Source organism: Petaurus breviceps, unplaced genomic scaffold, assembly GCF_028583685.1.
Source record: "Petaurus breviceps papuanus isolate PSGF00001 unplaced genomic scaffold, PetGlider_PUasm1.0 175, whole genome shotgun sequence".
In the NCBI taxonomy this organism is placed as follows: domain Eukaryota; kingdom Metazoa; phylum Chordata; class Mammalia; order Diprotodontia; family Petauridae; genus Petaurus; species Petaurus breviceps.
Window position 1 is genome coordinate 28,236,166 of NW_027185764.1, and position 26,791 is coordinate 28,262,956.

The 26,791-nt window shown below is 35.0% G+C and overlaps 1 protein-coding gene across 1 annotated transcript in view; it reads right to left on the reverse strand.

Annotated features, from left to right (window-relative positions):
* Nucleotides 1-6,734: 6,734 nt before the first annotated feature.
* TNPO1 (transportin 1) overlaps nt 6,735-26,791 on the reverse strand; it is an 80,721-nt gene continuing 60,664 nt past the window's right edge. The window contains exons 21-25 of the mRNA XM_069084973.1: nt 26,691-26,766; nt 25,719-25,818; nt 17,425-17,499; nt 16,340-16,482; nt 6,735-12,615 (exon numbers count right to left, since the gene is read on the reverse strand). Coding sequence (XP_068941074.1) covers nt 16,375-16,482; nt 17,425-17,499; nt 25,719-25,818; nt 26,691-26,766 — 359 coding nt within the window. The 3' untranslated portion in view covers nt 6,735-12,615; nt 16,340-16,374. The remainder of the gene's footprint in view (nt 12,616-16,339; nt 16,483-17,424; nt 17,500-25,718; nt 25,819-26,690; nt 26,767-26,791) is intronic.

Genomic DNA, 26,791 nt, shown 5'->3' on the forward strand with positions numbered 1-26,791 from the left:
TTTTTTTTTTTTTTTTTTTTTTTTTTTTTTTTTTTTTTCAACAAAGTTTTCTTTCTCCTGAGATCTTTGGTAACTTTAGTCCTTTTTCCTTACATTTTCTTATCACTTACTTTCTGATTTCTTCCCCTTTGATAATGGATTCCCCAAGCTCTGAACCTCAAAGCTGCCTCAGTCAGAATTCTCCACTCTGGGGAATTCACTTTTCACTGACCTCAATTACTACCCCAAGTGACTTCTGGGGGAACAAAATTGGCCCCAGTTGAATGTCAATACCTTTCCATAAGATCTGGAGGTTCACACTCTGGCACCCTGCTCCAGTTCTATTTTTTAGTTCTCTGGCTGAGCTATGGTTTAGTGTGAGAGCTCTAGGCAGGGCATGATTCTACTTCCCTAAGCCTCCACATCTTCAGTATGGGGTGGGGATGAGAAGGACGGAGTTGAGTGCTGTTGCTTTTTGCCACAGAGTAGTAATGTGAGTGTTGGGTCAAGGGGGGAGTGTGTGTTTGGGGGGGGGGGGCGTTGTTGGTCAAGACTGTAGCAGTAGCAAGAGAATTGTTGAACGAATCACAAAAGCCTGGGGTCCCACTACCCTATCAGAATGGGGCATTAGTGGGTGAGGAGGTGCTGAATGACCATGTTAGGGATTAGAGGATTGGCTTTCTTTGGTGCTTAACAGGTTACCTTCTTAGGGTTTTTGGTGTCTTAGCCCTCATATGGAACACATCTTGTAGAGTTTTGAGAGGTTATGTTGTTCCCTCTCAGCATGTTGGTATGCTTTTATACACACATATACTTTGTTAGCATATAGATGTTGTAGCATATAGATATGTACACACATAATTTTGTATATATATGTGTGTGGTGTTCATATCTATGTAGATACAGAATATTTTCTGTATATGTATATATTATGTATACAGGTATACACATATTGTATATACATATATGTATACATACATGTATATTCTATATATGTATTTTATACAGTGAATATGAAATGAAAACTATGCAGAATATATTCTGTATCTGTATCAGTATATTTGGTTGTGTATATGTATATAAAATAAACATGTTGAGAAGAAATAGCAATCACACATATGTATATATACATGCAGGTATATGTAATCTGCATATATATGTATACATACATGTGTGTATAAGTAATGTGTAATACAGACATATATTGTGTATACACACATATATATTGGTATAAATTGTTCTGCTTCTACTTGCCTTATTTTGTTATTAAAATTAGTTCCCAACCATGCCTTCTCCCCCTCTCCCTTCATTTGTATAAATTTCCACTAGGTCCCTCCTGTTATGTAAGATTACCCCTTTTGTTCCCTAGCCTATCCCTTTTCTCTTCTTCTTTTATCATTAAAACAACAAAAATCTCTCCCATGCTCTCCATCTTATTTGACTCCTACTATGAACCCCGCCAACATTATGGCTCTTAGAATATGCTTTTTTCCTCTTCCATAAAATGAGTTGGACTAACTGACCTCAAAGGTCCCTTCCTTTACTACTCTAAATCTGGAGCCTAAAACTACTTCTTCCTGATACATACTGGCTGTGAGAGAGGCAAGTCATTTAAATTCTCAGCAACGTGGGCAAGTCTCCAAAAACTGAATTGAAAAACAGTTGCACTGATAGAAAATAACTAACTCTGGAGTCATGAAGGACTTGGGTTCAAATTCTGCTTCCGATACCTACCTGGGTTATCTTGAGTAACAACTTCCCCAGGCCTGGAAGTTTTCTCATCTGTAAAATGGATAGTGGGGTCGGGGAGGGAGAGGTGGAGAGAGGCAATGTAAATTGGGAGTTCTTTTCCAGTTCTAGATGAATGATCCTATGAATTCACAAGTTTAGACCAATAAAACTTCTACATTATACAGTCTCAGCCATTGCCCCTTCAAATATGAAAGACTGTATACCTAACTTGAGGATGAAATTGCTCATAACTTTTTGAGGAAAATGTTTTTTCCCCATATAGTAATGTTCTTTGCTTAAAAAAATCTAAATCTAAATAGAGACTGATGTGTTTTTTTTTTTAAATAAGGGCAACTTGGTTAGAAGCATATAGCTGATAGAAATGGTTTAAAGGGTATACTTTCATAAATTCAAATATTTCTGTTTAAAATCAGTCACACTTCATTTACAAAACAGGGAGTCAATAGAGACAAGAGAACACAAAAGAATATTTTAAATTGTGTTCTCTGAAATATTTGCAGGCTGTTAGTGCAGATCCATTACTAGACAAGGAACCATGAGGATAGTAATAGCATCACCCCACTATCGTTTACCCTGAACGTGTCTAGTTTGTACATAGATTTTGCATGTTGTCTCCACTAGATAGTGCCTGAGGAGCAGGGGCTCCCCGCCACCAAGTCCTTCTTTGAGTCCCTGGTGCTTAATAGTGTAGTGCTGGTACATCATAGGCACTTAATGTTTGAATGTTTAAATGTTTAAATCATTTATCTTCCCTTGAGCCTAACGTGAGCTTTGCAAGCTGTAGCTTAATGTTTGCTAATGAGATACTGAACACCCTTATTCTGATTGTAGCCATCAAAAGGAATTTAAGCTTATAATTCCTCTCCACTTATTTTATCAGTCTGAACCTGCAATGCCTAGTCAGTTGAAATTAGTGTACTCCTAACTCAGAAAGTGAAGTTGCCAAAATATAGTATCCACCTAGTAGTAAAAGCTTCAAAAGTCAAAATGAAGCAATTCGGTGGACAGAATTTAGAATTACACTTTTAAGATGCTGTGGCAAAAGAGCTTGATTGTCTTAGAAAAGTATGCAATGTTTATTATATTTATCGAACATAATCACATCTGATTGTATTTTGTGCAAAAAGATTTAATAAAATTGGGTATCTATGCCACCATGGTAGAAGAAAGGGCTGACAAAAAGGAAAAAAATTGTGCTAAGAGAATTTCTGGCTTAATTTTACAATTACCTTAGAATTGAGCACCTCATGTAATTAATTTGCAAAATAGAGCTTATCAATTACAGGTCCTTTGTCAATCAGGTTAGTTTCCTGTTTTATCTGACATAGACCTTACCCTTCAGGCATCTGTTCTTTGTAAATCACTCCCCCATTTGCTCTTTGAAATTGCATTGTCATCCTATGTAACCAAAACCTACATAATGTAGCTTAAAACTGATACTGGGATCTCACTGATATTTTGTATATATGATCCGTGCAGCTTGGGCTCTGAATATAATAATCTGCAGTCCCTATCCATCTCTGTAGTTATTACATGATTGACAGCAATCCCTAATCAATGGACCTTAGGACAATTTTTGTCACAGATGAAAAACTATTATTTTGGGATTCGAAATTGAATTTGCCAGAATTAAATTTTCAGTCCCTTTGAACTCTACTCCCTCATCCCTGTTTGTTGTGTTCTGAGGTTTTTGTTGTTGTGGGGTGTGTTTTTGTTTTTTGGAGGGGGTAAGGCAGGGCAATTGGAGTTGTGACTTGCCCAAAGCCAAACAGCTAGTGTCGTATCTGAGGCTGAATTTGAACTGAGGTCCTCCTGACTCCATGGCCAGTGCTCTATTCACTGCGCCATCTAGCTGCCCCAATAAATGTTTGTTTTGGGATTTTCCCCCCTCATGCCGGTATATTAAAATTTACTTGAACTAAGTATTTGTAAATACAGTTCCCCAAATTGATTTTGGGTAGTTGTACTTCAGAAATATTCCAGTCAATTTGCAATAATCAGGATGCCCTGAATTAAAAAAAAACCAAAACTATCTTTTCTAGCTATGTGAGCCTAGGAGAATCCCTAAACCTTTCTGAGCTAATTCCATCATCTGCAAAATGAGAGGGTAGAGGGGGAAGTTGGATTAAATGGTCTCCAAGGTTTCTTCTAGCTCTAAATGTTTATTAGTCTTGACTCACATTCATAATATTTCAAAGAATATTTCTGGTTATATATTCTGCTGAGGACTTCACTGAAAACTATAGAAAAAATTTAATTTACTTGACCTAGTCAACAGAGAATATAATTTTTTGTAAAGTATGAATTTGAAGTAACCAATGGCAAATCAATACAACCCCCTCCCCGCCCCAAATCCTTGACCATTTCTGCCTTTAAAATTTTATCTCAGATAAGGTTTAAAATTTTCTTTTACCTCCTCAAAACTACTCTAAAAATCACATAGCTTGAGTCAGTAGTGTCATCTCTTCCATGTCTTTTTTTTTTATCTTACTGATTTTAGATTATTTCACTAAACAGAATGACCACTTGTCTAGAATGTTAAAGAATGGATAGTCCCTTCCCAATTTTCAAATTCTAAGGTAATGGGTCCTCATTAACTTTGAAGTTAGACAGAAACTCTGAAATTAAATATTTAGACATATTTAATGCATCAAAATTCAGCCTATACTTAAACATAAGCTCTAATATTTACTTAACATGCACTTTAATATTGTATAGAACCCTAAAAATTGATAGCTAACCCATCTGTAGTTTCAAAACTTTCAAAAAAGGATTTAAGGCTAGAGGTTTGGGGAGATAAGGTAGAGATCCCTGAATGTTGTAAAACCAGTTAGAAATCACTGCTAGAAAGAATAGCAGTGATTGGGTGGAGACTATGGAAGAAACAAAATGTAAGATTATTTAACCTCTAGTCCTAAAGAAAAATAAACCCATCAGATTAGGCTCATTTGAGCCCAACTGTAGCCTACGAATTGGCTGCTTTTTTAAAGTAGAAGCTAGCTGGGAATTTTAATTGCCAGATGGAGATTAATCCAATCTCTTTGCTTTTCCTACTGTAATAATTGCTAGCTACTTCCAGTCATTAAATGCCATAGAGACCAAGTCACTGAAAGAACAATCACTAGAAATGGATGAGGGACATCTTTAAAGATGTCATCACTTTAATATTGCTTGGGAAGTGGTAAAAGATGGGCAGATAGAATGAGTTCAAGGATTATCTAACCTAAGTTACTCCATCAGTCAATTTTACAATCCAAACCAGGTTTATACAATCAGGGTATGGTCTCATCTCTTCCTTTAATCAATTTTCAGTAGTTTGGGTGCCCACCAAAAAAAAAAAGTAATATAATTTACATTGTCAATGATCTCATGCAACTCAGTTTTGGTACTAACCTTAGTACTAGGGTGTAACACAAAATAAGAACTATAAGTATATATATGTAGAATACTACTAATTTAGTAAGCAGGACAATGATTACTGAAAAAGTACACTAGACTCTTCCTACAAACACTAGGTATATTCCACATTTCTACCTTCTTTCCTACCACATATAAAGCACCTTTTACATGTCAGGCAACCAAACCTACCACACAGACATCAACTTAAACCTCTGAAGTAAAATGAAGCTTTTAAGGAAACATCTATTCATTTCAAAATTAAATCACTTAGTGACACACCAAGCATTTTATGATTCACTTAATTAAAAGCACAAATCATTAAATGCAACTAATTGTCAATATTTATTCTAAAACTTGAGAGAAAAGTTAAAATTCACTTACCTGAGTTAAAAAAAATCAATTTTCGTTTAACTTAAAAACCGATCAACAAATTTCAATTAAGAATTTCTTCATACCACACAATAATCCATAATTTGCTTCAGTTTATTAAACTGACTCCCCCAATAGAAATTTCAGGTTTATATTCAAAGTGCCTAAATTAATTTAGATTACTTTGTAAAGGAAATGATTAGCTATTTTTATCAACTTTAAATTATCCCAAGACAACTCAAAATCTAAAGCTTCGCCAACTGAACATTTTAGCTTCAGGTCTAGTGTTCTATAAAAGTGCAATAGAAACATAAATATGCTTCTTTCTGATGATATAAACTATAAATGTTTTCTTTAAAAATTACTAATTTCAGGGGCAGCTAGGTGGTGCAGTAGATACAGCACCAGCCCTAAAGTCAAGATGACTTGAGTTCAAATTCTCAGACACTTGACATTTCCTGGCTGTTTGACCCTGGGCAAGTCACTTAACCCAGATTTTCTCGCCACATCACCCCCTCTCCCCCCAGTAGTAATTTCTAGGATCAACTTTTACCCTAAAGCTGGATTTTGTAAATTCCAATAATCACTTCCTCACATATTTGTTATACACTGGTTCAATTTCAAGAATGATACACAAATCACACTAAGGGAATATACCTGATAAAATAACCTGGTTACAATAACCTTCCTGAAAACAAGTACATCTAATTTTGGTTTACAATGACCTGCAACCATAATTCTGCAACTTAATGCCCATTTTTCATAACGCAGATGACTTGTGCTTTATTTCACATTCAGTGAATGTTTCCTTTGTGTAAGACAAGATACAGGCAGCCTTCAAAATTAGCATTATGTGAAAGGTTTGTTTTACCATAATTTTAAAAGGCTAAAATGATAATAAATGCCTCAACTAAACACACACACACATTTCTTTAGCCTTTGATAAAGAGTTTTGTTCACATGAATGAAAAAAATACCTATTTTGCTGGTTTCCCTTAACCCAAAAACTAAAGGGGGGAAAAAAGGCTGGATACAATATTCTATCATTTCACATCTTGGTAACACAGAAGTTAAAATATTAGGGAAAATGTTCAGGTAATATAGAAAATATAAACCTTCAAAATGGATGATGACAAACAACAAAAGCACCCCATTGCAGAACAGCCATAATTTATAGACACAAAAATGAGGAGTGGAACCCTCAAATCTTCCATTAAAAATCAGAGTGCAACATCTCTATTTAAACAACTTTATTAACAGTCAAGCAGTGATTAACATTCACATCTATTATGTCACATCATACAAATGTAAATACAAAATTACTACAGTACAATATATATTCTCTGCATGATCCAAAATATTTGGTGGCCCCAAAAAACTTTCTTTAAAATTCAGCAGCTTATCAAAAATTAAAACCATATTCTATTTAAAATGAAGTTCTGTTAGCACAGAGTCAGACTTCAAGGTATATCAATTTAGTACAGCTTGAGAAGTTGCAGGAGGATGTTTGAAGGAAACATTCTAACATTGTGTGGCAGATACAAGAAACATTAGATTTAAAGCTTTTAAGCGTAACTCATACAACCTAAGTTGTCAGCAGAAAGATCCAGTTGTTTTCACTAATGCTAAACTACTCAATTATTGCACCCAATGTTAACAAAGTATTAAGTTGAAAAACTTTTAATATTTATTCATTTACAATATTTAAACTTATTTATCCTTGCGAGTGACAATCTATTTAAATTTAGGTAGTGCCAGGTAAACCTAATTACACAGTACTTTCTTATCGCTGCTTTCATAAAATTATCTACACCCTTGGTTTGGTTATATGCTTAGAGGAAAATCAAAAGTATGGTGAAAGTACAGTGGTACCCCTTTATAATGCTGGTATGGGGGGGGCAATACTGACACCTAACTTTAAAAGCTGTGTAATCACTTTTACTGTATCATGTTCTCTCTTGAGATGTGATCGGAGTTAATCTCTGAAAGTATAGGATACCTAGAAATGGTATAATGGGATTTTACTGTAAGTCAACTACACTGGCATAATATATATATATATTTTAAAGTAAACAACTGTTGCCTAACCAGTGATACAGTGCTTGGCAAACAGATTTGGCTAGGTTTAAAACACACACACACACACACACACACACACACACACACATACACACACAGGAAAATTTTCTAACTTCCTTCAAATCATGCATACATTTTGCTAATTAAGCATCTCATTAAAAAAAATTCACAATAATTGTGGGGGATGCAAACCACAATAAATGACAATTTACCATAAATCAATTATTCTAACAATTACACCTAGAGATTAAGAATGAGCACATATAAATATCAATTGGGAAAAAGCCTATATAATACAAAGCCCAAAAAAAAGAAGCGCAAAAACCCCACCGAATTATTAGAAAGCATACAGGTGAATAAAATTACCCTTCTGTAACGTTTTCTTTTTCTTAAGTGGCATCAGAGATGTCTCAATATTTAACACAATATGTAATGAATATCTGTATGCAAACTAAATTGGTGTCCAACTAACAATACTAGATGGCAGCCTTAGCAGTTAACTGTAACTCTCTGGAGATTTAAACTATCCCAAGTCCCTTGTAAACCTTGTAAGGTTCTTAAAGATTTCACTGCCTACATTTCATTAATAGTACTAATGAGCAGTTGATAACGTTCATTTAAGTTGTTCCTGTATTTTATTAGCAATAAACTTAATATGCAGTGCTGTATCTAAAGTATTTTATTTAAAGGACTTAAGTTGAAATTATGCATGATACATTCTTCCCTTGGGAAGAATGCTTTTGCACCGTTATGTTAATACATTCAATATGAATAAGATAGATTACCTATATGAAACCAATTTTTCCCCATCATAAAAGGCTATATCTGAAATACTTATAGTGTCAATTTAATCAGCCCAATTATCCCATTTCAGTTATGCAGGGTACTAAATAAAATGTCTTTTGAATAACTTTAGGGGAGGAAAATATTCCATTTGCCTAATCTTGAATGTGTAGCTGGGGGTGATTGAGATATGGGAGTCAAATCCTCCCATCTCGAGGTAAACCTGCAGGTAGTTCCCCTATAAAGGCTTTACAGAACCCCAGGTGCTAATAACTGGGTAGGAAAATTGGGCTAATAGGTTCCTCTATGGATACATAAAAAAAACATGTATAATGAGTTTAACAAGCATGTGCCCCCCAAACAAAAAGGGTACAAGAATTTATTCACCTGAGATAAAACTGGTATCTGAATATTTCATAACTGAGTATGCAAAGAGTTTCAATTAAGGAAAGCCAGTTGAAATTTTAAAATATACATTTGATTCTATTTTACAGTATATGCAATTTACTTCAGAACAATGCAAAAAGTAAGTCTTAACAAAAAATATCACAGTGTCTATCAATGTTAATTACAAAATGAGTGCTACTTGATTTTTTCTTTTAAAGATACAATGGCTTAACTAAGCTTTTGTTTCCACTCTTAAATGATGTGTCTTAATGTGTCCATCAAAATCAAGTAGCAATAATCTAAAGCATCAGAACTGGCTCTTAAAGGATTATTATTTACACATTGATTATTTTGAAAATAACCAACTAGAAAATGTACAAAATGATTTTTACACAGTATGAAGTCATTAGAGATTAGACAATATGAAAAGCAGACTAATTTCCTGAATACATAAATGAAAACCTGTGGCATTAAGCTCATGTACTATTTTAATTTTTACTTGGAACTGCCAAAAGATGCATTTAAATGATATTAAATACACTTTCTGTTACCAACTTAGGTTGATCAGCAGCTTTTGTTCACTGTTAGAATCCTTCAAAGAGGGAAGCTCAAACAGGAAAAAAGAAGGCATATATATATATGTATATATATATATAAAAACAGTAAACACTGACCTCCTGAGGTTCCTACAACATACAAATATTCAAGTAGAAAATCTACATCACTCAGCAGCGGCTATTTCTGTAGTTGAGCACACTAACAGCACTTTATTCAGTGTGTAAGGAGCTGATGAAGCCGTGCTTTTAGCATGCCAAGAGGCAGAAACACTGGAATGTAACAAAGACAAACTCACAACTCCATGAACATTCAATCAACATTCAAAAACTGTCAAGACAACACCACAAGAAGATGCTTTATATATCCCATGATGCAATAATTTGAATCACAACTATTAATGCTGAATCAGAATGGATCTTACTTCAAACTAAAACTTCAACGGCTTCTGCAAATCTCTGTGTTATACTAAGTATTAGAAATATGGTTTAATTATGTAGTAGTAAAAGGACCCCCTCAAGAAAAAAATTGTTTCAGTCTCAAATGATGGTAGTCCTATTTAAGCTTAAAAAAAATTTTTTTTTTTAAAGTATTCTCTTCTTACTTTCTGAGGCCAGATTGACAGCCCTTAATGGGCACAATTCTAATAAACATCCCTATAAATACGGTAAACACTAGCACAAGTGGATCTATAGTTTAATCTAACAAGTGACAATGTTGCTATTTTAAACAACACAATTGTCACAATGAAACACGGGTCCAAATAACACTGAATTATTTATCTCTATAGATATATATCTGCACATATATCTATATACATATAGAAAAAGACTGGTTTTAGCTTCTATGTTTGGAGTGAATTTTTGTCATTTTTATCTGAAATACTTAACCAATACCTATCTTAGAAAAATATTAAAGTTTGTATCTTAAGGTGTTCCCCTTACCAAACTTTTAATAGTAATTCACAGCACTTAGGTTCTATCATTTAATAAAATAGTGACCCAATTTAGAAGGTTGAGATTAACTAGGAAGCAAAATTTAAGAGCTTTGAATGAAGCAACAGAATTTGAAGCAAAAATGTTATGTGCCCCTTTGATCTAACTCAAAATTAAAACAAATAAGATGCTTTATCTGGCATTACTGAATTTACTCCATTCAATTTATGTAACCAGACTCCAAGAGCACATCATTTACTGAAATTTGCAAAGCCAAAGTGGAAGTGGGCAAAGGGAGAGGAAAGGAATGTGTAAAAATTTTGCTGCATGCTATCATGCACTTGAAACTATTTTGAAACAGCATTTATAAATTCACACACACAGCTCAAAACTTCAGTGCAATGGCTGTATCATTCAATACCCTTAAAGAATAGAACCATGCAAAGAGGAGCAATTTCTTATAAAAACTGTTATCCATATTCATTCTGCAATGCAAAAGTGAGAAACTAAAAATACAAAAAGGCTGTTATGGCTTAACGTTTTTGTTGCAGATTAATTATGCAGCATTTGAAAAATGGAAAGGTGTGGCTTCACCTCTGACCAGCAGAGTTAAAAGAAATCTCTCCATTTTCCTTCATCATCATGGGATACACTGTTCAGGCAATCTAAATTAATAAAGACTTGCACTTTCATGTGGACACAAGATCAAGTGTACCAGTTAGATTTTCACATTCACAGTATATAAGAAAATACACATGGAAGGAAAAGTAAAGGGTTAACTTAACAAGGATTTATTCACAGGAATACATGTAAGTAGAGAAAACAACAGAAAGCTAAACAAATGAAATGAAGAGGATCCAAACCATCTTTCACTCTGTCGCTTTTAACTCGCCCCTTGTGCATGTGTCTAGGGCACAGAGGGCCACCAACATGCGCCATACAGTGCAGGGACCCTGCATTACATCCATAACTTAAACATCTCTTTGAGATCATGCTTTGAACAAAAAAGAAAGCTTAGAAGGTATATGTTGAGTGGGAATAAACACTGAAATATAGCAATCATGTCATCAACTTTCTACAATTGTCTTGACGTGCCAACTAACATTTATGCAGCCTTTACAGATCTTTTACCATGAAACTTAGTTTTAGAAGTTTTGATAAAATCACTAGTAGTATATAACCATGCAGAAAGCACATCACACTGACAGCACAGAGGCAAAAGTTTTTGCACAGGTATATCAGCTTTCCACATTGTGCAGGTTACACACAATACAATATCAATCTTATTCCTAACAGATCCTATAAAGATATTTCAAGGCCTAACTGTAAACTACAGTACTTTATATCTATAGTCTTAATAAAAATAAAATCCACAGAATCTTAAAGGAATTTTAAATGCAGGGCTATATTGAATTGGTAAACTGCAACACAAACTGGCGCAACATATGTAAATGAATACCAATCTCACTCTAAGTGATGCAAGCATGCTACTTTCCCACTAATTTAAATGACTTTCAATCACTATGAGCCAGAATGCATGCCTGAACCTTAAACTGCACATTTAATAATGCCTTGGTCTAAAAATTAAATCTAATGAAGTACAACCGTCAAATCATATTCGCTACATTAATGTTTTAAAATGTAAAATTAAGATGTCAATCTTTAGTCTGATAGGCCCCTCCCCCATTTTCCCCACCCCCATCCCCCAAAAGGTGAAAGGAGCGACTCATTTGGCATTTCACAGGGCGCTTCATTTTGTTTTAATTTTTCTTGTTTTATTTCCAACTTTCTTTTGGGGTACCTAAATTTTTGTAACTCGCAGGAACCTGCTTCTACTATGGTAGCAAGCTCCATTTTAACTGTACTAACTTCATTTGTGTAGTTCTTCATTAACATGCAAATAACTAGAAATCCCATCAACTGGGAAATTATGTAGAAAACCCTTATATTAAATTAAAAAAATTAAAAAAAAGCCTCTTTACTGTTTGTAACCCCCATTCTTAGGTTTCCTTTATTGTGCGCTAAAGAATTTTTCCTCTCTTTCTTATCTCTATGGTTCAATTATATGGTTCTTGTTTTGGTACAATTCCCCATAATATTTCAGAATGTGCTGTTTTGTGAATAGATTCTCTTTTTTTGCTTCTTCACATCCAGTGCGGAGTTGTAATAGGAGACAGATTTCCACCCACAAAGGCTCCAGATGTTAAAACGTTTCCCAACATCGACTTAATACAGTGACGGCAACACCTCCCTCCCGCCCCTCCCAGTAGGGTTGGGATTGTACTGTATTCCCTACTGGTTTACCCTTCCCCCCTGTAAAGGGTAACATTTTCCCTGGGTGCAGAGGCTCCCTCATAGTCTCCCAAGACTGAAGGACCTGTAAGAAAACAGAAATTTTCTTTTACTGAGAAGGTATATACACTACTGGTATTAGAATCATAACTTCCTTTACCTGTTTAATATCCCCTCCATTACAAGTAAATAAGATTTTTTAAAAGAAAGAATTATCACATAACACCCACACTGCATAAATGATTTTAAGTGTATTTCATTCAAGGATTAAACCAAGTTAATCAGGTAGTTAGACCCCATCTGCAAATAAGAAAATAAGCATGATTTTCCTCAATATTTAGGAAAATTAATAATGTTGCTTTCCCCCGCCTTTGGCTATTTTTCATCTGAATCAGATGTAAAGATCAGTTGGGACAGAACTGCCCTATGGAGGGCACAGTACACTAATATTAAATTAACTTTATGGCACATCCTGAAATTTAATGAATGCACTATTCTATACAGGCTAACTCTCATATAGAACAGTCATCCATTATTGCTAAAAATTAAACTAAAGTATCACTTCTTCTAGGGCAGAGTTCTTAACATTCTTCAAGTTATAAGCCTTTGGCAGTATGATGAAACCTATGGACCCCTTTCTCAGAATAATGTTTTATTACAAAGGAAACCAATTACACTGAAATGCAGTTAGCCATCTCTGCCCTAGGGTGAATCAAACATTACTATCTCCTCCACCTCCCCTCTGCCCCCTGCCCAGATTTAGTAATCTTATTTCCGAGCTTGGATGGCAACCGATATTCTCACCTAGCACTTAGGATGCTAAACAAAGCAAATATCAAGTGAATCTTTAAATCAACCTTTTCCAGTACTCTCACAATTCTACTCCCATTCCTTCTGCATGAAAACATTTCAAAGTAATGTTGGTTTAATTTTTTTTTTTTTACACATTTTGTGAGTCTCTGAAGGATTCAAAAACAAAGAAAAAATCACAGAGAAGATCTTTATGTGATCTGAGAAAGAGAAAGGGCAGGACCTCACAATTAGAATCTGTACTATAAAGGCTGATTTTAGTTTGAGGGAAAGATTTCTAGTCCTGGCTACCTCATAGAATGTTGTGAAATTCAAGTGAGATAATAAATATGAAAACATAATAACAGATGTAAATTAGTCAAATGTAAAGTGATAATCATTACATCACTTAAATGCACATAATATAGTGGTTCCTTGAGAATGAAGAAGACCCACCATACTTAATCAAACTTAATACATTAAAGGCACATGTAGCTATTCAGTTAAACACACACACATACACTCCACCACTGGATAAGTGGGGAAGTAAAACTTTTCGCCCTTCAAAAAAGACAAAAGAGTAGGGCAGCTAGGTGAATAGAGCACTGGCCCTGGAGTCAGGAGAACCCGAGTTCAAATCCAGCCTCAGACACTTCACACACACACACACAAACTAGCCATGTGACCTTGGACTTAACCCCAACTGCCCTACCTTCCCCCCTCCAAAAAAAAAAAAAAAGACATAAAGACAAAAGAGTGGTACACCTGGTCTCAGCACACTATTTAACAACTTTGCATTTATTCTGAATGTACTTATATACAAACATATCTATTTCTTCCAATAGAATTTATGCTCCTTAAGAATAGGAATTGTCTTAAATCTTTCTATTTGTACTCCCAGCACCTAACACAGTACTTGATGCATACATAATAGGCTCTGCTTGTTGGTTGACGTCTGAACACAGGATCACTATGCTTAACTTAGAATTGTTGGCAAAATGGACAGATGACTGAAGCCTTCTATGATATATTAATAGGTGCTGAATGTAGAACTAGCTAGGATGTCCATATTCTAATAACTGAGTGCCAGGAGATCAATGACCTACACCTAACTGCCATCCCAAGCCATGCATTACACAGAACCCAGTGCACTCTCCTATCTGTGCCCTCCTGCCTATACATCTCAACACTTTCCCAAGTCATTACATCTAAAAGATTCTAAGAGCTCAAGGAACTGCTATAATCGGGCCTAGGGGCAGTAAGGAAGCTTTTCTCATCACATTTTTGACAATTATAACCCAAGGGCACAGGTGATAGCTAATGTTTCACCTAAGTAGCTAGATGACAGACATAACTGAGACTCTTACAGGGTAAATAAACAAACAACCCAACACAAAACTGAGGACAATTCAATCACATGTTAAATTTTGCCCATGAGCTTTGCTTTAAAGTTTCCTAGGAGATTCGGGGGGAGGGCCAGGCCTAGGTAGAGCAGTGAATAGAGCATGGGCCCTGGAGTCAGGAGGACTTGACCTGAGACACTTGACACACTAATCATGTGACCTTGGACAAGTCACTGAACCCCAATTGCCCGACCTTTCCCCTCCAAAAAAAAAAAAAAAGATTCTGCATGACTCCACAGTGCAGAGTGGCAGGCATGCAGTGAGGAAAGATTGAGTTCAAACACCACTTCAGACACTGTGTGAGCCTGGTCAAGTTTCTTAACCTATCTACTTCAATTTCCTCAACTGTAAAATAGGGATTATAATAGAATAGACTATCACCAGGTTGTTGTGATGATTGTCTTACACCCCCCCCCCCACAAGGCCTAAAACATAGGCGTTTAATAAATGCTTATGCCCCCCTCCCCTCTAATTCTAGAAAATTAGACTTTCCTAATTTGTCCTGTGAAAAAAGGTAAATTTAACTTTTGTAACAGTATTAGGCATGTAAAATGATGCTAGACTACTGCAAATTTGGAAATAGTAATTATGATGGATTCATTCTTATCCAGAGCTAGAAAAGCAATTTCGTACACCCCCCCCCCATCTTCAGGACTGGTACCACCAGGAATCTATTCCCTTTTAGCTAGCTTCTGGGCAAAGAAAAGGTTGCTAATCTAATTTTTTTAGGCATGGGAACTCAAGCAAAAAGCCTTATGAGCAGTTAATCACACAGAAACTTTAAAAATCAAACATTTCAATGTGCTTATTACCCACTAGAAACTAAAAAAAAAAATGACAGAGTTGAAAAGCAGAGAAGCATTTATTAATTTAAGCACCTATGTGCCAAGTGCTGCGCTAAGCATTTTACAAATATCTCATCTGATCCTTACAACAACTGTGGGAGGCAGATACTATTCGTTATCCTCATTTTACAGATGAAAAAACTGAGGCAGTTAGAGGTCAATCGACTTGCCCAAGGTTTCACAGGTAGTAAATGTCTGAGGCCATATTTGAACTCAGTCTTCTTGACTCCAGGCCTAGAACACTGTACCTGCAGCTGCCCCTTAGCATATTATCCTTATTTTACAGATGAAGGATCTGAGGCCCAGAAAGATTAAGTGACTTACCCAGGGTCACAAAGATTGAGAATCAAGAGGCAGACCAACAATTCAACCTCAGGTCCTCTGATTTCAAAGTCACAGCTCTTTCATTAGATCCTACCGCTTTCCTACCTGAGTGCTACTTAAACCTGGGTTTAGTCCCTATTGGAAAGTTCAAACAGGGCTATATGATCAGAAGAGCAGAAATATCAATTCAAGGGCAGGGCAAACCTTTCTTTAAGGGTCCACATTTATTCTTTTAAGCCTGTGAGGAGTATATTGTGCTTCAAAACTGGGCCCATGGCATTTAAGTGATTGCTGGAAACTTTCCTACACTTATGTTAATTGGATTAAATATTTATCTTGAAAAACTAAGTATGATTCATGTTCTTCATAATTTAAAATCTTGAGAAACACTGTACTCAACTTTATGATGATATTCTTACCTCACTGAAACATTCCTTTAGCAACTTACCCCTAATCATGGGACTGCAGCCTAAGTGCATGAGGTTAAACTCCATAGTAAGCTGCAAGACGCTCTTTTAAAGGAAGAGGAAACTGGTCAGAGAAACGTCTCCAATTTTCATCCCCAACTTGATTTTTAAATCCATGAAGGATCTGTGGGTAAAAGAAAGCACATTTCAATTTGTTATAGTGTCTAAAGGTCAACATTACTGATTTAAAAGTTGTTTTTTTTTTAAAAACAAAATAATTTTTTTTGAAGTTGTGACACTGCTTGACTTCATTACAATTTCCTTTTTTTTAAGTGAAATTTTAAAACTCAATTTGCTTAGGAATTTTGAGACACCCCTTTGTGATAAATACACATATTTTGGGGCACAGTAAGACCAGGGTTGGAAATGACATTATAAAAATGCCTCCTTTTTAATGGCACACCTAGATAGACTCTCACCAACTGTGGAAATCATTCATGCCCTACCCTTAAAGCTGCTCCAATACAAAATTTAAGCAACATAAGTTAATTTAATTGGATGAAGTTTCCAAGAAACATTTCTAAGAAGACATAATACAGCTTTTTCACATTAAAAAAACACTCATAATTTGGTTACAAATTAGAGTTCAATAATTTTACTATTATTTGTGGATAGATAAGCCAATAGCATTTACTTTTCAACTATTCAAAGTCAAGGAAATCTTTTGGTTAGAAAAGAATTAAAAGCCACCACCCACATGTGAGGCTAAAAATTTTGCTGTTTAAATGTTATAGATGACTTCTGGAATTACAACCTAGCTATCTTGAAAAATATGTTCTATACTAAAGAGAACGGATGAAAGAATTAAAAGCCACCACTACCAAAAAACTCAACTTATAATTAACATATAATTAATGCCATAATTCCAACTTATTTTTGTAAATAACTTTTTGTAAACAAACACTGTAAAATAGTAATTGTTTTCCACAATAAAAGAAAGTGGAAATAGGAATATCATAACACTCTAAAAGGAAAACAAATTTAGAAACAAAAGGTGAAACCCCAAACCAAATACATTAGGATCTGAAGGAATAAAACATTTAAAACAAAGCTATAGTTTAGTTACCTTACAGAACATGTCTCTGAGATCATCTTTTGGACTAATCCACGATGCAACAGCATCACAAAAAAATATAAAATCCTGCAAAATGTGAAAGGATAAAATATTATCAGGCTCAAAATTTATATTTCCACTTAAAAGTATCAACATGACTTAAAAAAACCCCCCCAATTTAAATCAATTTTACAATAAAAAGTAAAGAAACAGGCCAACAGTATTAAAGTCTAACTCTGTGAGCCCTTCCAGTTTTTGTGTTACAACTCTCCTATTTTTTCACATTGTTAGAACTGATTGTGCCCTTCTTAATTTTTCCTCACTTTGTAATATTCCATCTAGATTTTTCCACATGGTCATTGTAAGCTTTTGAAAAATTACTCGATGGCACACACCACTGCACTGATACAAGAGTTAACTTAGAGATTTCCTAGATTTCAAGCTTTTGGTTGCGTAGCATCTTCATACAAAGATTCCTTTCACATAATGTCTAATAAATGCCCAAAATGTACAATGTGCTGAAAATACAAAGAAAAAAAAGGAGAAAATGTGATGCCTTCAATGAAAGGCTACCAACAAAAAATAAGTTTCCTTTTTATCATTCTAATTTATTCCGGAAGTTCGAGTTTTTATTCTGACACTCACCTTCAACATTTTCCCTCCAATTTTGTTTCATGTTTATATTTTACATTTAGTATTTTTATACAAGTAAGCTCACAAACAGTTGTCACTGTTTCTGATCTGTAAATTCATCTCCTTTGTACATCAGGGACAAATATACTATCCCATTTTATCCTGGAATACTATCCCATTTCCTCCAATGTACTCTCTATATATTTGTAGTGAAAGAGATATATGGCTCATACACTGAATCACGGCACAAGCCTATAGATCCTGATCTAGTTTTTCTTCTCATTCTTACCTTGGTTCACCCAAAATGAATGTACTCATGCTATCTTAGATAAAAGTACAAGACCACACTGGTCTGGCAATATAATGCTTTGTTTTTCCATTCTCAACCTGTTCTAAATTTAACAAAATCTAAAATTCTTAAATATTAAATCCCTTAGGCTCTTAGCTAGTGCTAAAAATCTGCAGATCCATTAGGAATTAGAACTAAAATCTTCAGCAGATATTAAAATGACAAATGAGGTCACTCTGCTATTTAGCTTGGCTTTGAAACCAAAAGTGTGACAGTGAATGTAGTGTTAAACTCAGGAGGACCTGAGTATGAATCCTTTTTCTGATGCTAGTTTTGTAATTATGGACAAATCCTTTAAACTAAGCCCTCAGTTTCCTCACTTGTAAAGTTAATAAATAATGTCTGTGATAGCTATCTCATAAGATTAATTTGTAATGCACTCCACAAACCTAAAAGCATTCTATGGCATTTACTGTTTTTATTATTAAGTGGTGGCCCATAAAAATATACAGCAAAATCCCAACATTTAAAAAAACTGGACAACTATATTTGTAATTTTCATTAAATGGATCTAGGAAGTAGCAGTATGATCCCTGGGAGGTATGGACGGTTTCATTTACTTGTAACACCACCACCTAGGACAACACATAGCACAAAGCAGGCATGTGAATAAGTAATTTAGTGATTAATATAAATGCAAAAATAAATCCCAATGTGATTTCAAATGTTAAAGATTGAGATTTATAAATTATAAATATATAAAGTGTCTCTTCTGACACTGCAGTTTGTTCCTTGTGTAAAACTTTTAATTAGTATAAAAATTCTTTAAAATCAGTTCAATATGCTGATGGAGTCGACATGAAATTCAAAAGTTAACACCTGAAATGAAGTTTATGACATATGAAAAAAATACTTCAGGGATAGTCATTTTATTCAGAGACAAGAGGGCAGGTCATCAATCTAAAAATTGGTAGGTTCTTTTGACCAAAAAGTAATAGTGTCGGAAAAAATACTGCTAAGATATTTCAAAAAAAGGAAAAATTACAATACCTTATATAAATATATCTGCCAATGTGTCAATCAGATCAGAACACAACACAAAGATATATAAAATTCAAGCTAAATGTTGAGTTTCTGTATACCACTCCTATATGCTATTCATTTCTTAAACTTTTCTATTAATGAACACTTTAAAAACTCCATCGAATTTACAAAAACATTTTCCTCACGTTAGAAACATTAAGTATTATAATCATAACATCAGATATGAAAACCCACAAAAATGGCATTAAACATCTAAATAATTCAGGCAAATTTCAAAAATGTGCAATTTTCTAATTTGCATTAATACCTGTATTACATAAATTATAGTTCAGTAAGTGACATCATAATTGGAGAAGTGGTGATTTTTAAATTATAAAAGCAAGTAAAAAAAACAAACCTAACCTCAAATACACAGTAGGACTTGTTATCACAACTTTTACACATTTGATTTCTTAATTCAAAGATCTTTAATTTTATTGGTACAGGTACTCCACAAAGACAGACTTTAAAACTTAGATGTTAGATGATCTTCAAGAGTTACTGCAGTTGAAAAAATTCATCAAACCTATAAAACCAACCAACCAATGAGTCTCTCTGAAATTAGCCACTGAATAAATGAAATTGCTCATTATACAAGAGACAAATAGTTATCAGCCCCATGGCACAGTGGAGCACCACAATGTAACTTCAGTCTGATTTAGTTTTGTCATTTAAAAAAAAAAAAAGAGTCCTCTCCCACCTCCAATATCTTAAATCTGTGGTTAAAGATACTGAATTTTTATTTGGTATTTCCCACCAGGTCTACATTAAAACAGAACATTTGCTATTAAACTTTTATTGTCCACATAAATGAGTCTAAAATAATTGCTACGCCATTCTTTTGTTTGTTTGCATCTTATAGCTAAGAACTAGAAATTCCTTGCAAACATAGCCTGCTAAAGTATTTGTACTTACATCCCACTTGTCTTGGACACTGAGGGCCTCAATTTGGATCTTGCAGCTTTCAAACCAAAGGCTTATTAAAATGCACATCAGGGATCTAATTTGGGAATTTTATAGTGTGATGAATCTAAAAATGTCCTATTTCATAACTTGCTTGCAAAGATATTCAATTTCCAAATCTTTGTTTTATATAATCGTAGTTATTTTCACATTAGAAATGCTTTTATAAAAATCATCACTGAAAAAAATTGTATGTAATTATTCAGCAACTGGACATTTAACATAAAATTAACTTGAACCTTTAGATGAAACATTAGTACAAATAAAATTAATTTGGGCGAATAGGCTTAAAAAGAAATTTAATGTAATAATACCTGAATGAGATTTTTGAAAAGTTCTATACATGCATGGATCACAACTTTTTTGGGGAAGCATAATTTGAAATACTTATAGCTATTATTTAATTTTTATAATGTTAGTCTTGATGTGTTTAGTTTTGCCAGCCTCCCCATATTCCTTTTTAAAGAGATGATTTTTTTTGGGTAGGGGAAGATAAAATCTATTGGGAAATAAAGATGATGTAAAAAACATGTCAAAGGATTTGAAAAAAAAAAATTCTTCAAGGGGCTTACAAAATCCAAATGGTTAGTTTAAATTTACCTAAGTGAATGATGAAACTGTATATCAAATTATTCACCTATAAATACAGTTTCAGACTAGTTACAAAATGATACTTTACCTCATTGTGATACATGGAAACAAAGTCAAGTAAATTACAACCGTATCTGTTTATGTTTTCTTACACATTTATGCAGGGTTGCAGACAGTTTAATAAATACACAGTGAAGGGACTAGGTGTCCTAAAGAAAAAAAAAGCACTTAAACTAGTACACTTTTAATAGGATGCCATGTTCTAGCATCGTTCAAATTGTTAACAGTGATTTATTTGCCAGTGGAATATAAAAATATCTAGCCAGTTATTTCCTAAATTAGAACCCAGCTGGGGACTTCACAAAAACTGGTTTAAACACACATTAGTGAAAATACAATTTCAAAGACTATTTCAGTATATGTAGTCCACTGGCTCCTTTGGTCATTTAGCAAAATATAAAAAAAAACCAAACAAACCCGTTTTTGAGGTAATCTTCTAATTAGTGATTAACTTCAAAAGTTGCATCATAGTTTAAATACACAAAAATAAAATGTCCTACTGTTGGGACATTAAATCACAACAACCAAGCCATGGTTATCTTGCCATCATTCACAAAATGTTCCATTTCCCAACTTCCATTTCTCAGTTGTTTTCCAGGGCGTTACACCTGCACCTATTTCCTATGCTCTCTACCTTGGTGAACCAACTCAGTTACACTATTTTCCTTCTATCCTTGAATTTCTAGACCCTCTGTTTGGTGACGATTATATCTTGCCAAAATTCTACGGGTCATTCTTATCATCTTTGTTCTTTTCCCTTATTGATAAGCAGTTGAACAGAAAAGGAAGAAATCATGAAACTGCTGACAAGCTCCAATAAAAACGTCTCATACCTAATCGAATCACCATTGGGCCACCGTTGTGGCCGGAAAAACGTTCTATTCTCCCCTAACATATTCACTACTATTCCACTATGAACGGAATTTGTTTGAAATACTGTCTCTCCTCAAACCTTTTCCAGTATCCCCCCTCCCCAATCCATACTTTCAGCTGACTACTTCAAGGAATATTTCGGAGAACCAAGTTATACTATTTACCAAGAACTGCTCCTTCTCTACACTTCGAATCATTTGGGCATGTTCTTTTTTTTTTTGCTTTTTGGAGGGCAATTGCGGTTAAGTGACTTGCCTTAAGTCCCACGGCTAGTAAGCGACAAGTGTCTGAGGCCAGGTTTGAACTCAGGTCCTCCTGAGTCCAGGGCCAGTGCTCTATTCACTGCGCCACCTAACTACCCCTGAGCATGTTCTCTGGTCTCAGATGAAGAGGTAACCTTTCTTGCCAAAGCTAACCTCTGTGTGCACAACCACAACCCTTCATCCTGTGCTCTTCTGACTTCACCAGCAATATGCTTCCTTTATTTTTGATACTCTCATCTTCAATTTCAGATGAGGAAGTGCCTGTAGTTATTTTCCTCATTTTACACATGAGAAAGCTGGGGTGCAGAGAAGTTTATAGGATCATTAAGTTTAATGGTGAAAGAGAGGCAGCAGAAGCCACTAACACTCTCATTTTATTTTACAAATGAAGAATCTAAGGCCCAAAGAAAAGAAGGGCCCTTCTTTGCTTCCTACAAACATGTCCTTGTCTTTTCCATTCTTTTTTAGGTCTCCTTTAGCAGGTCGTTGACTTGCTTTTCATGATTTTCTTGCTTCATTCTCATTTCTCTTCCCAATTTTCCTCCACTTCTCTTACTTGATTTTCAAAGTCTTCTTGAGCTCCTCCATGGCCTGCGTGGCCAGTTCTTATTTTTCTTGGAGGCTTCTGATGCAGGAGTTTTGACTTTGCTGTCTCCTTCTGGTTTTATGTTTTGATCTTCTTTGTCACCAAAGAATGATTCTATAGTCTGACTTCGCTTCCTCTATCTGCTCACCTTGCCAGTCAATTACTTAACTTCTGAGCTCTTTGTCTGCTTCCAGAGTGAAGAGTGCTATGTCCCAAATTTCTGGGGTTTTGCACAGCTGTTGTCAGAGCTTCTTCCAGGCACCTGCCTCAGGACTGTGAGAAGGACTCACTCTCCACAGCTTCAATGAGCCCTGCCATGCCAGCACTCCTCAGCCCAGGACTGCCACCCAAGACTGAGACCCAGATCCAAGCAGGGCAAAGCAAGAGAATTCTTGCCTCAGAGCAGGCAAAGAGACTCCTGCAATTGTCTTCTGGTCAGCTGCTTGGGCCCCCCACTATGTGTGGGTCTGAAGCCCTGGAAGCGACTGTTGCCACCCCAGGGGCAGGGGCCGGACTGCACTCTTCTCTCACCGAGGTTCAGCAGTTTCCCCACTGACCTTTTAATTTCTCTTTTGCATCATGGGATGAGAATTCTGGAAACCGTCATAGCTGAGTGATTCTATCCAGTCTGTACTGGCACTGTGCTCAACTCCCAGCCTAGTGTGACAGACCCTTCCTGTCAGCCTGCCAGGCCGCCTTCAGCGGGGGATTTGTTTCACTCTTGTCACTTTGTGGGTTCTGTAGCTCTAAAATTTGTTGAGAGTCATTTATTACAGGTATTGGTAGTGGCTGGGGTGTTGGCTCAAGCAAGTTCCTGCTTTTATCTGCTGTCTTGGTATTTTCCATTCTTAAGAAACCTTCACTTGACTCTTGCAAGCCCCGTTAGCCATCATCTTATGTTTCTCCTCTCCTTCAGGGCTAAGCTCCTCCATAAAATATTCTATAACCAGTAATTCTACTTCTTCTCCTCTTACTCTTCTAAACCCTTCACAAGTTGGCTTCCAAACTCATCATTCAATTCAAACTTCTATCTCAGGTTTCCAGTGATGTCAATCGTCAAATCCAATGGCTTCATTTCAATCTCTGCTATTCCTGACCTCTTCTCAATCCTTCATTATTCTCAATCTTTTTGAAGTATTTGATACTGTTGAACTTTTCTTACTGGACATTCTTTCATCTACATTTTGTAACACTATCTTTCCTGGTTCTTCTTGTCTTACCATTATTTATGGCTATACCCCAAGGTTATGTCCTGGACCCTCTCTCCTTTCCTTTTCTTCTGCCTCATTTGGTGATATCATCATTTGCCATGGGTCAAATACCATCTATGCACAGATTACTCCCCAATCTAACACTAATCTCTCTCCTCAGCTAGTTATGTATCACCAATTGCCTTTGGAACTCCTCAAACTGCACATTCCTGTGGAATCTTAATCCAACATGTTCAAAAACAACTCATTTTTTTTTTCCCTTCCAAACTCCTCAATACTCCCATCTTTCCTATTATTGTCAAGGGCACAAACATCCTCTTAATCACCCACATCCTCAACCTCAGTATCATTCCTAATGTCTCACCATGTACCCAAATTGTTGCCAAATCTTGTTCTTTACTTCAGAACATCTCAGGTACATGCAGGTTACTGATCTGTCTCCCAGCTTTAAGTGTCTCCCCACCTTAATCTGCCCTCCAGTCACCTGCCCAAAGTGATTTTTCTACACCATAGATTGGTCTATGTCAACCTACAAATAAATTCTAGCACCTATTAAACCTTCACTACTTGGCATTTAAAGCTCTTAATTAATCTGGAACTTTCTTACCTTCCTAGTCTTCTTACACTTTGAGTCCCTCTGCATGCATCCCTCCACATAGATAATGTTGACTTAGGGTTTTTTTAGTTAGTAACACTTCTATTTGTTTGACATCACTGATTTAAATGTTGTTCCTTTCTTAGGTAAATAGGAGCACCATAATTGAACCTAGGTTCCTCTGACTCCCAATACAGTATTCTACATTACACTGCCTATAAAATTCAGCAGACAACAGTTTAACTCAATCTCTATACATGATATATTTCAGAGTTAGTAATCAGCATATCATTATGCCGAGTCAACTACTGTGCCTAATAGAATTTTTCTTTGTATTTTTGAAGCAGCCAGTGCAAAAGAGATTTTATAATTTGCATGGAATAAGATTATCATTAATGCAATTGCATTCCAGAAAGCATTTCTCAGAAAATGCAGAAAAGCAAAAATAAACACAAACCCTAGAGTTTGAAACTGCAACATTAAGAATATTTTCCAATATATTTTATTTGTTATATAATTACTGAGCAAATGTTATTTTGTTCATTTATGTTTGTCTTTGCTAAATAAGGGGATCTCTTCATTAAAAAAAAAATTCCTCCTTTAGAACGGAAAGCTCCTTGAAGACAGGAACTGCTTTTATGTTTCTTTGTATCTGACAGACATAAGAGTTTAATAAATGCATGACTTTACTCTGCAGATGAAGGAATGGAAACCTTTTATTGTCTGATAGGTGTTTAGGCATAGGTAAACAACCAGTCCTTCTACTGCTCAAACACTTAACTTCTTTATACAAAATAAAGGAAAGCCAAGTGACACATAGGTTCTACAGAAAGCCCTTTTATGTTCAAAATAGTACATCGTTTCCTGAATTTGAAATACATTCTAGGTTCCAGTAAGTAACTATGTGCAAAGTTGGTTTATTCCTTTGTACTCAGATTAAATTCTCCCACAGTGCTGTTCACTTACTAGGCACTCAGAAAACATTATAATAAACAAATAAAACCTCACTAGTTGATAAATTTGGCATGAAAATTCCTGAACATACATAAAGCCCATTTTAAAGACCTAGCTTGTATCTGCCATAAGTATTGGCCTTATTTGTTGTAAATTTCCATGTATTTGTTTAGTTCAAAAACAAAAGTTTAAATATTCATCTTACTTGGATTACTCCACTGGGGTTGACACTGATCATAGTACAAATCCCACGAAATGCTGAATCCTTTTCCTCATTGTCCCTTATATTCCTCAGAGAAGTACACCTATTAAATTACAGAAGTGAGCTTTAGTAAAAGTAAAAAAGTGCTTCTGTTTTATTACTAACAGTATTTAATGGAATTCTACTCATAACTTCTTGGAAAGCTAAAAGATGCTCAATAATTCTTTTGATACTTCTACTTAATATCAAGTAATTAAAAAATGAAATTCTTATTCCTTAGTAACAAATTAGTTATATGAAAAATGGATGACTGAATTTAGATTTTATACTAGATGTGCATCAACTGCTGAATTTCTGCCATGTGAAGGTTATTAAACTAAGTCTAAAGAGTTAATATAAAAGTATTCCATTAAACACCACTAATAGGTTTTTTAGTTTATAAAAGCTATAGATTTTAAGAAGCAGAACACAGAATATACTGCCACAGTATAAACTACATATCAATACAACTTATGGTAAAAAATATTTAAATTTTACAGCAGCAAGCAAACAATACTTTAAACATAACAAATCTAGACATCTATTTCTTAATGCAATCCAAATTTTCAAATTAATTTTAAAGTAATATAATGCAGTCTAATTTTTTACATCTGCATGCATCAATATTGTTCAGGAGGATTTTTAAATGCTCTGTAGGTATAAATCAAGCTTTTAACACAGCAAGCATGTGACAATCTTATCCCATGCATCAATTAGTCGTTAGCCACAACATAAAATAAATATACATGACGATGCTACTGAAAAACTCACAAACCTGATAGGACAAGATTAGTCACATGGTTGGCAATGATTAAGGATTGTGATTTTGTAACCAACTGAAAATATATCTAAAAGTGAGATAGAGAGAGAGAAAGAGAAAGAAAGAAAGAATGAAGAAAAAATGAATTTAAAAAAAAAAGATTGAATAATACACACCAGGGTCTTATAAACTGCTGTAGCATGGGGGCCACCTCTTGAGGACAAACGTAACCAAGACGACCAATTGTTATTGCTAAGGTAACGCAATCACGGTTATA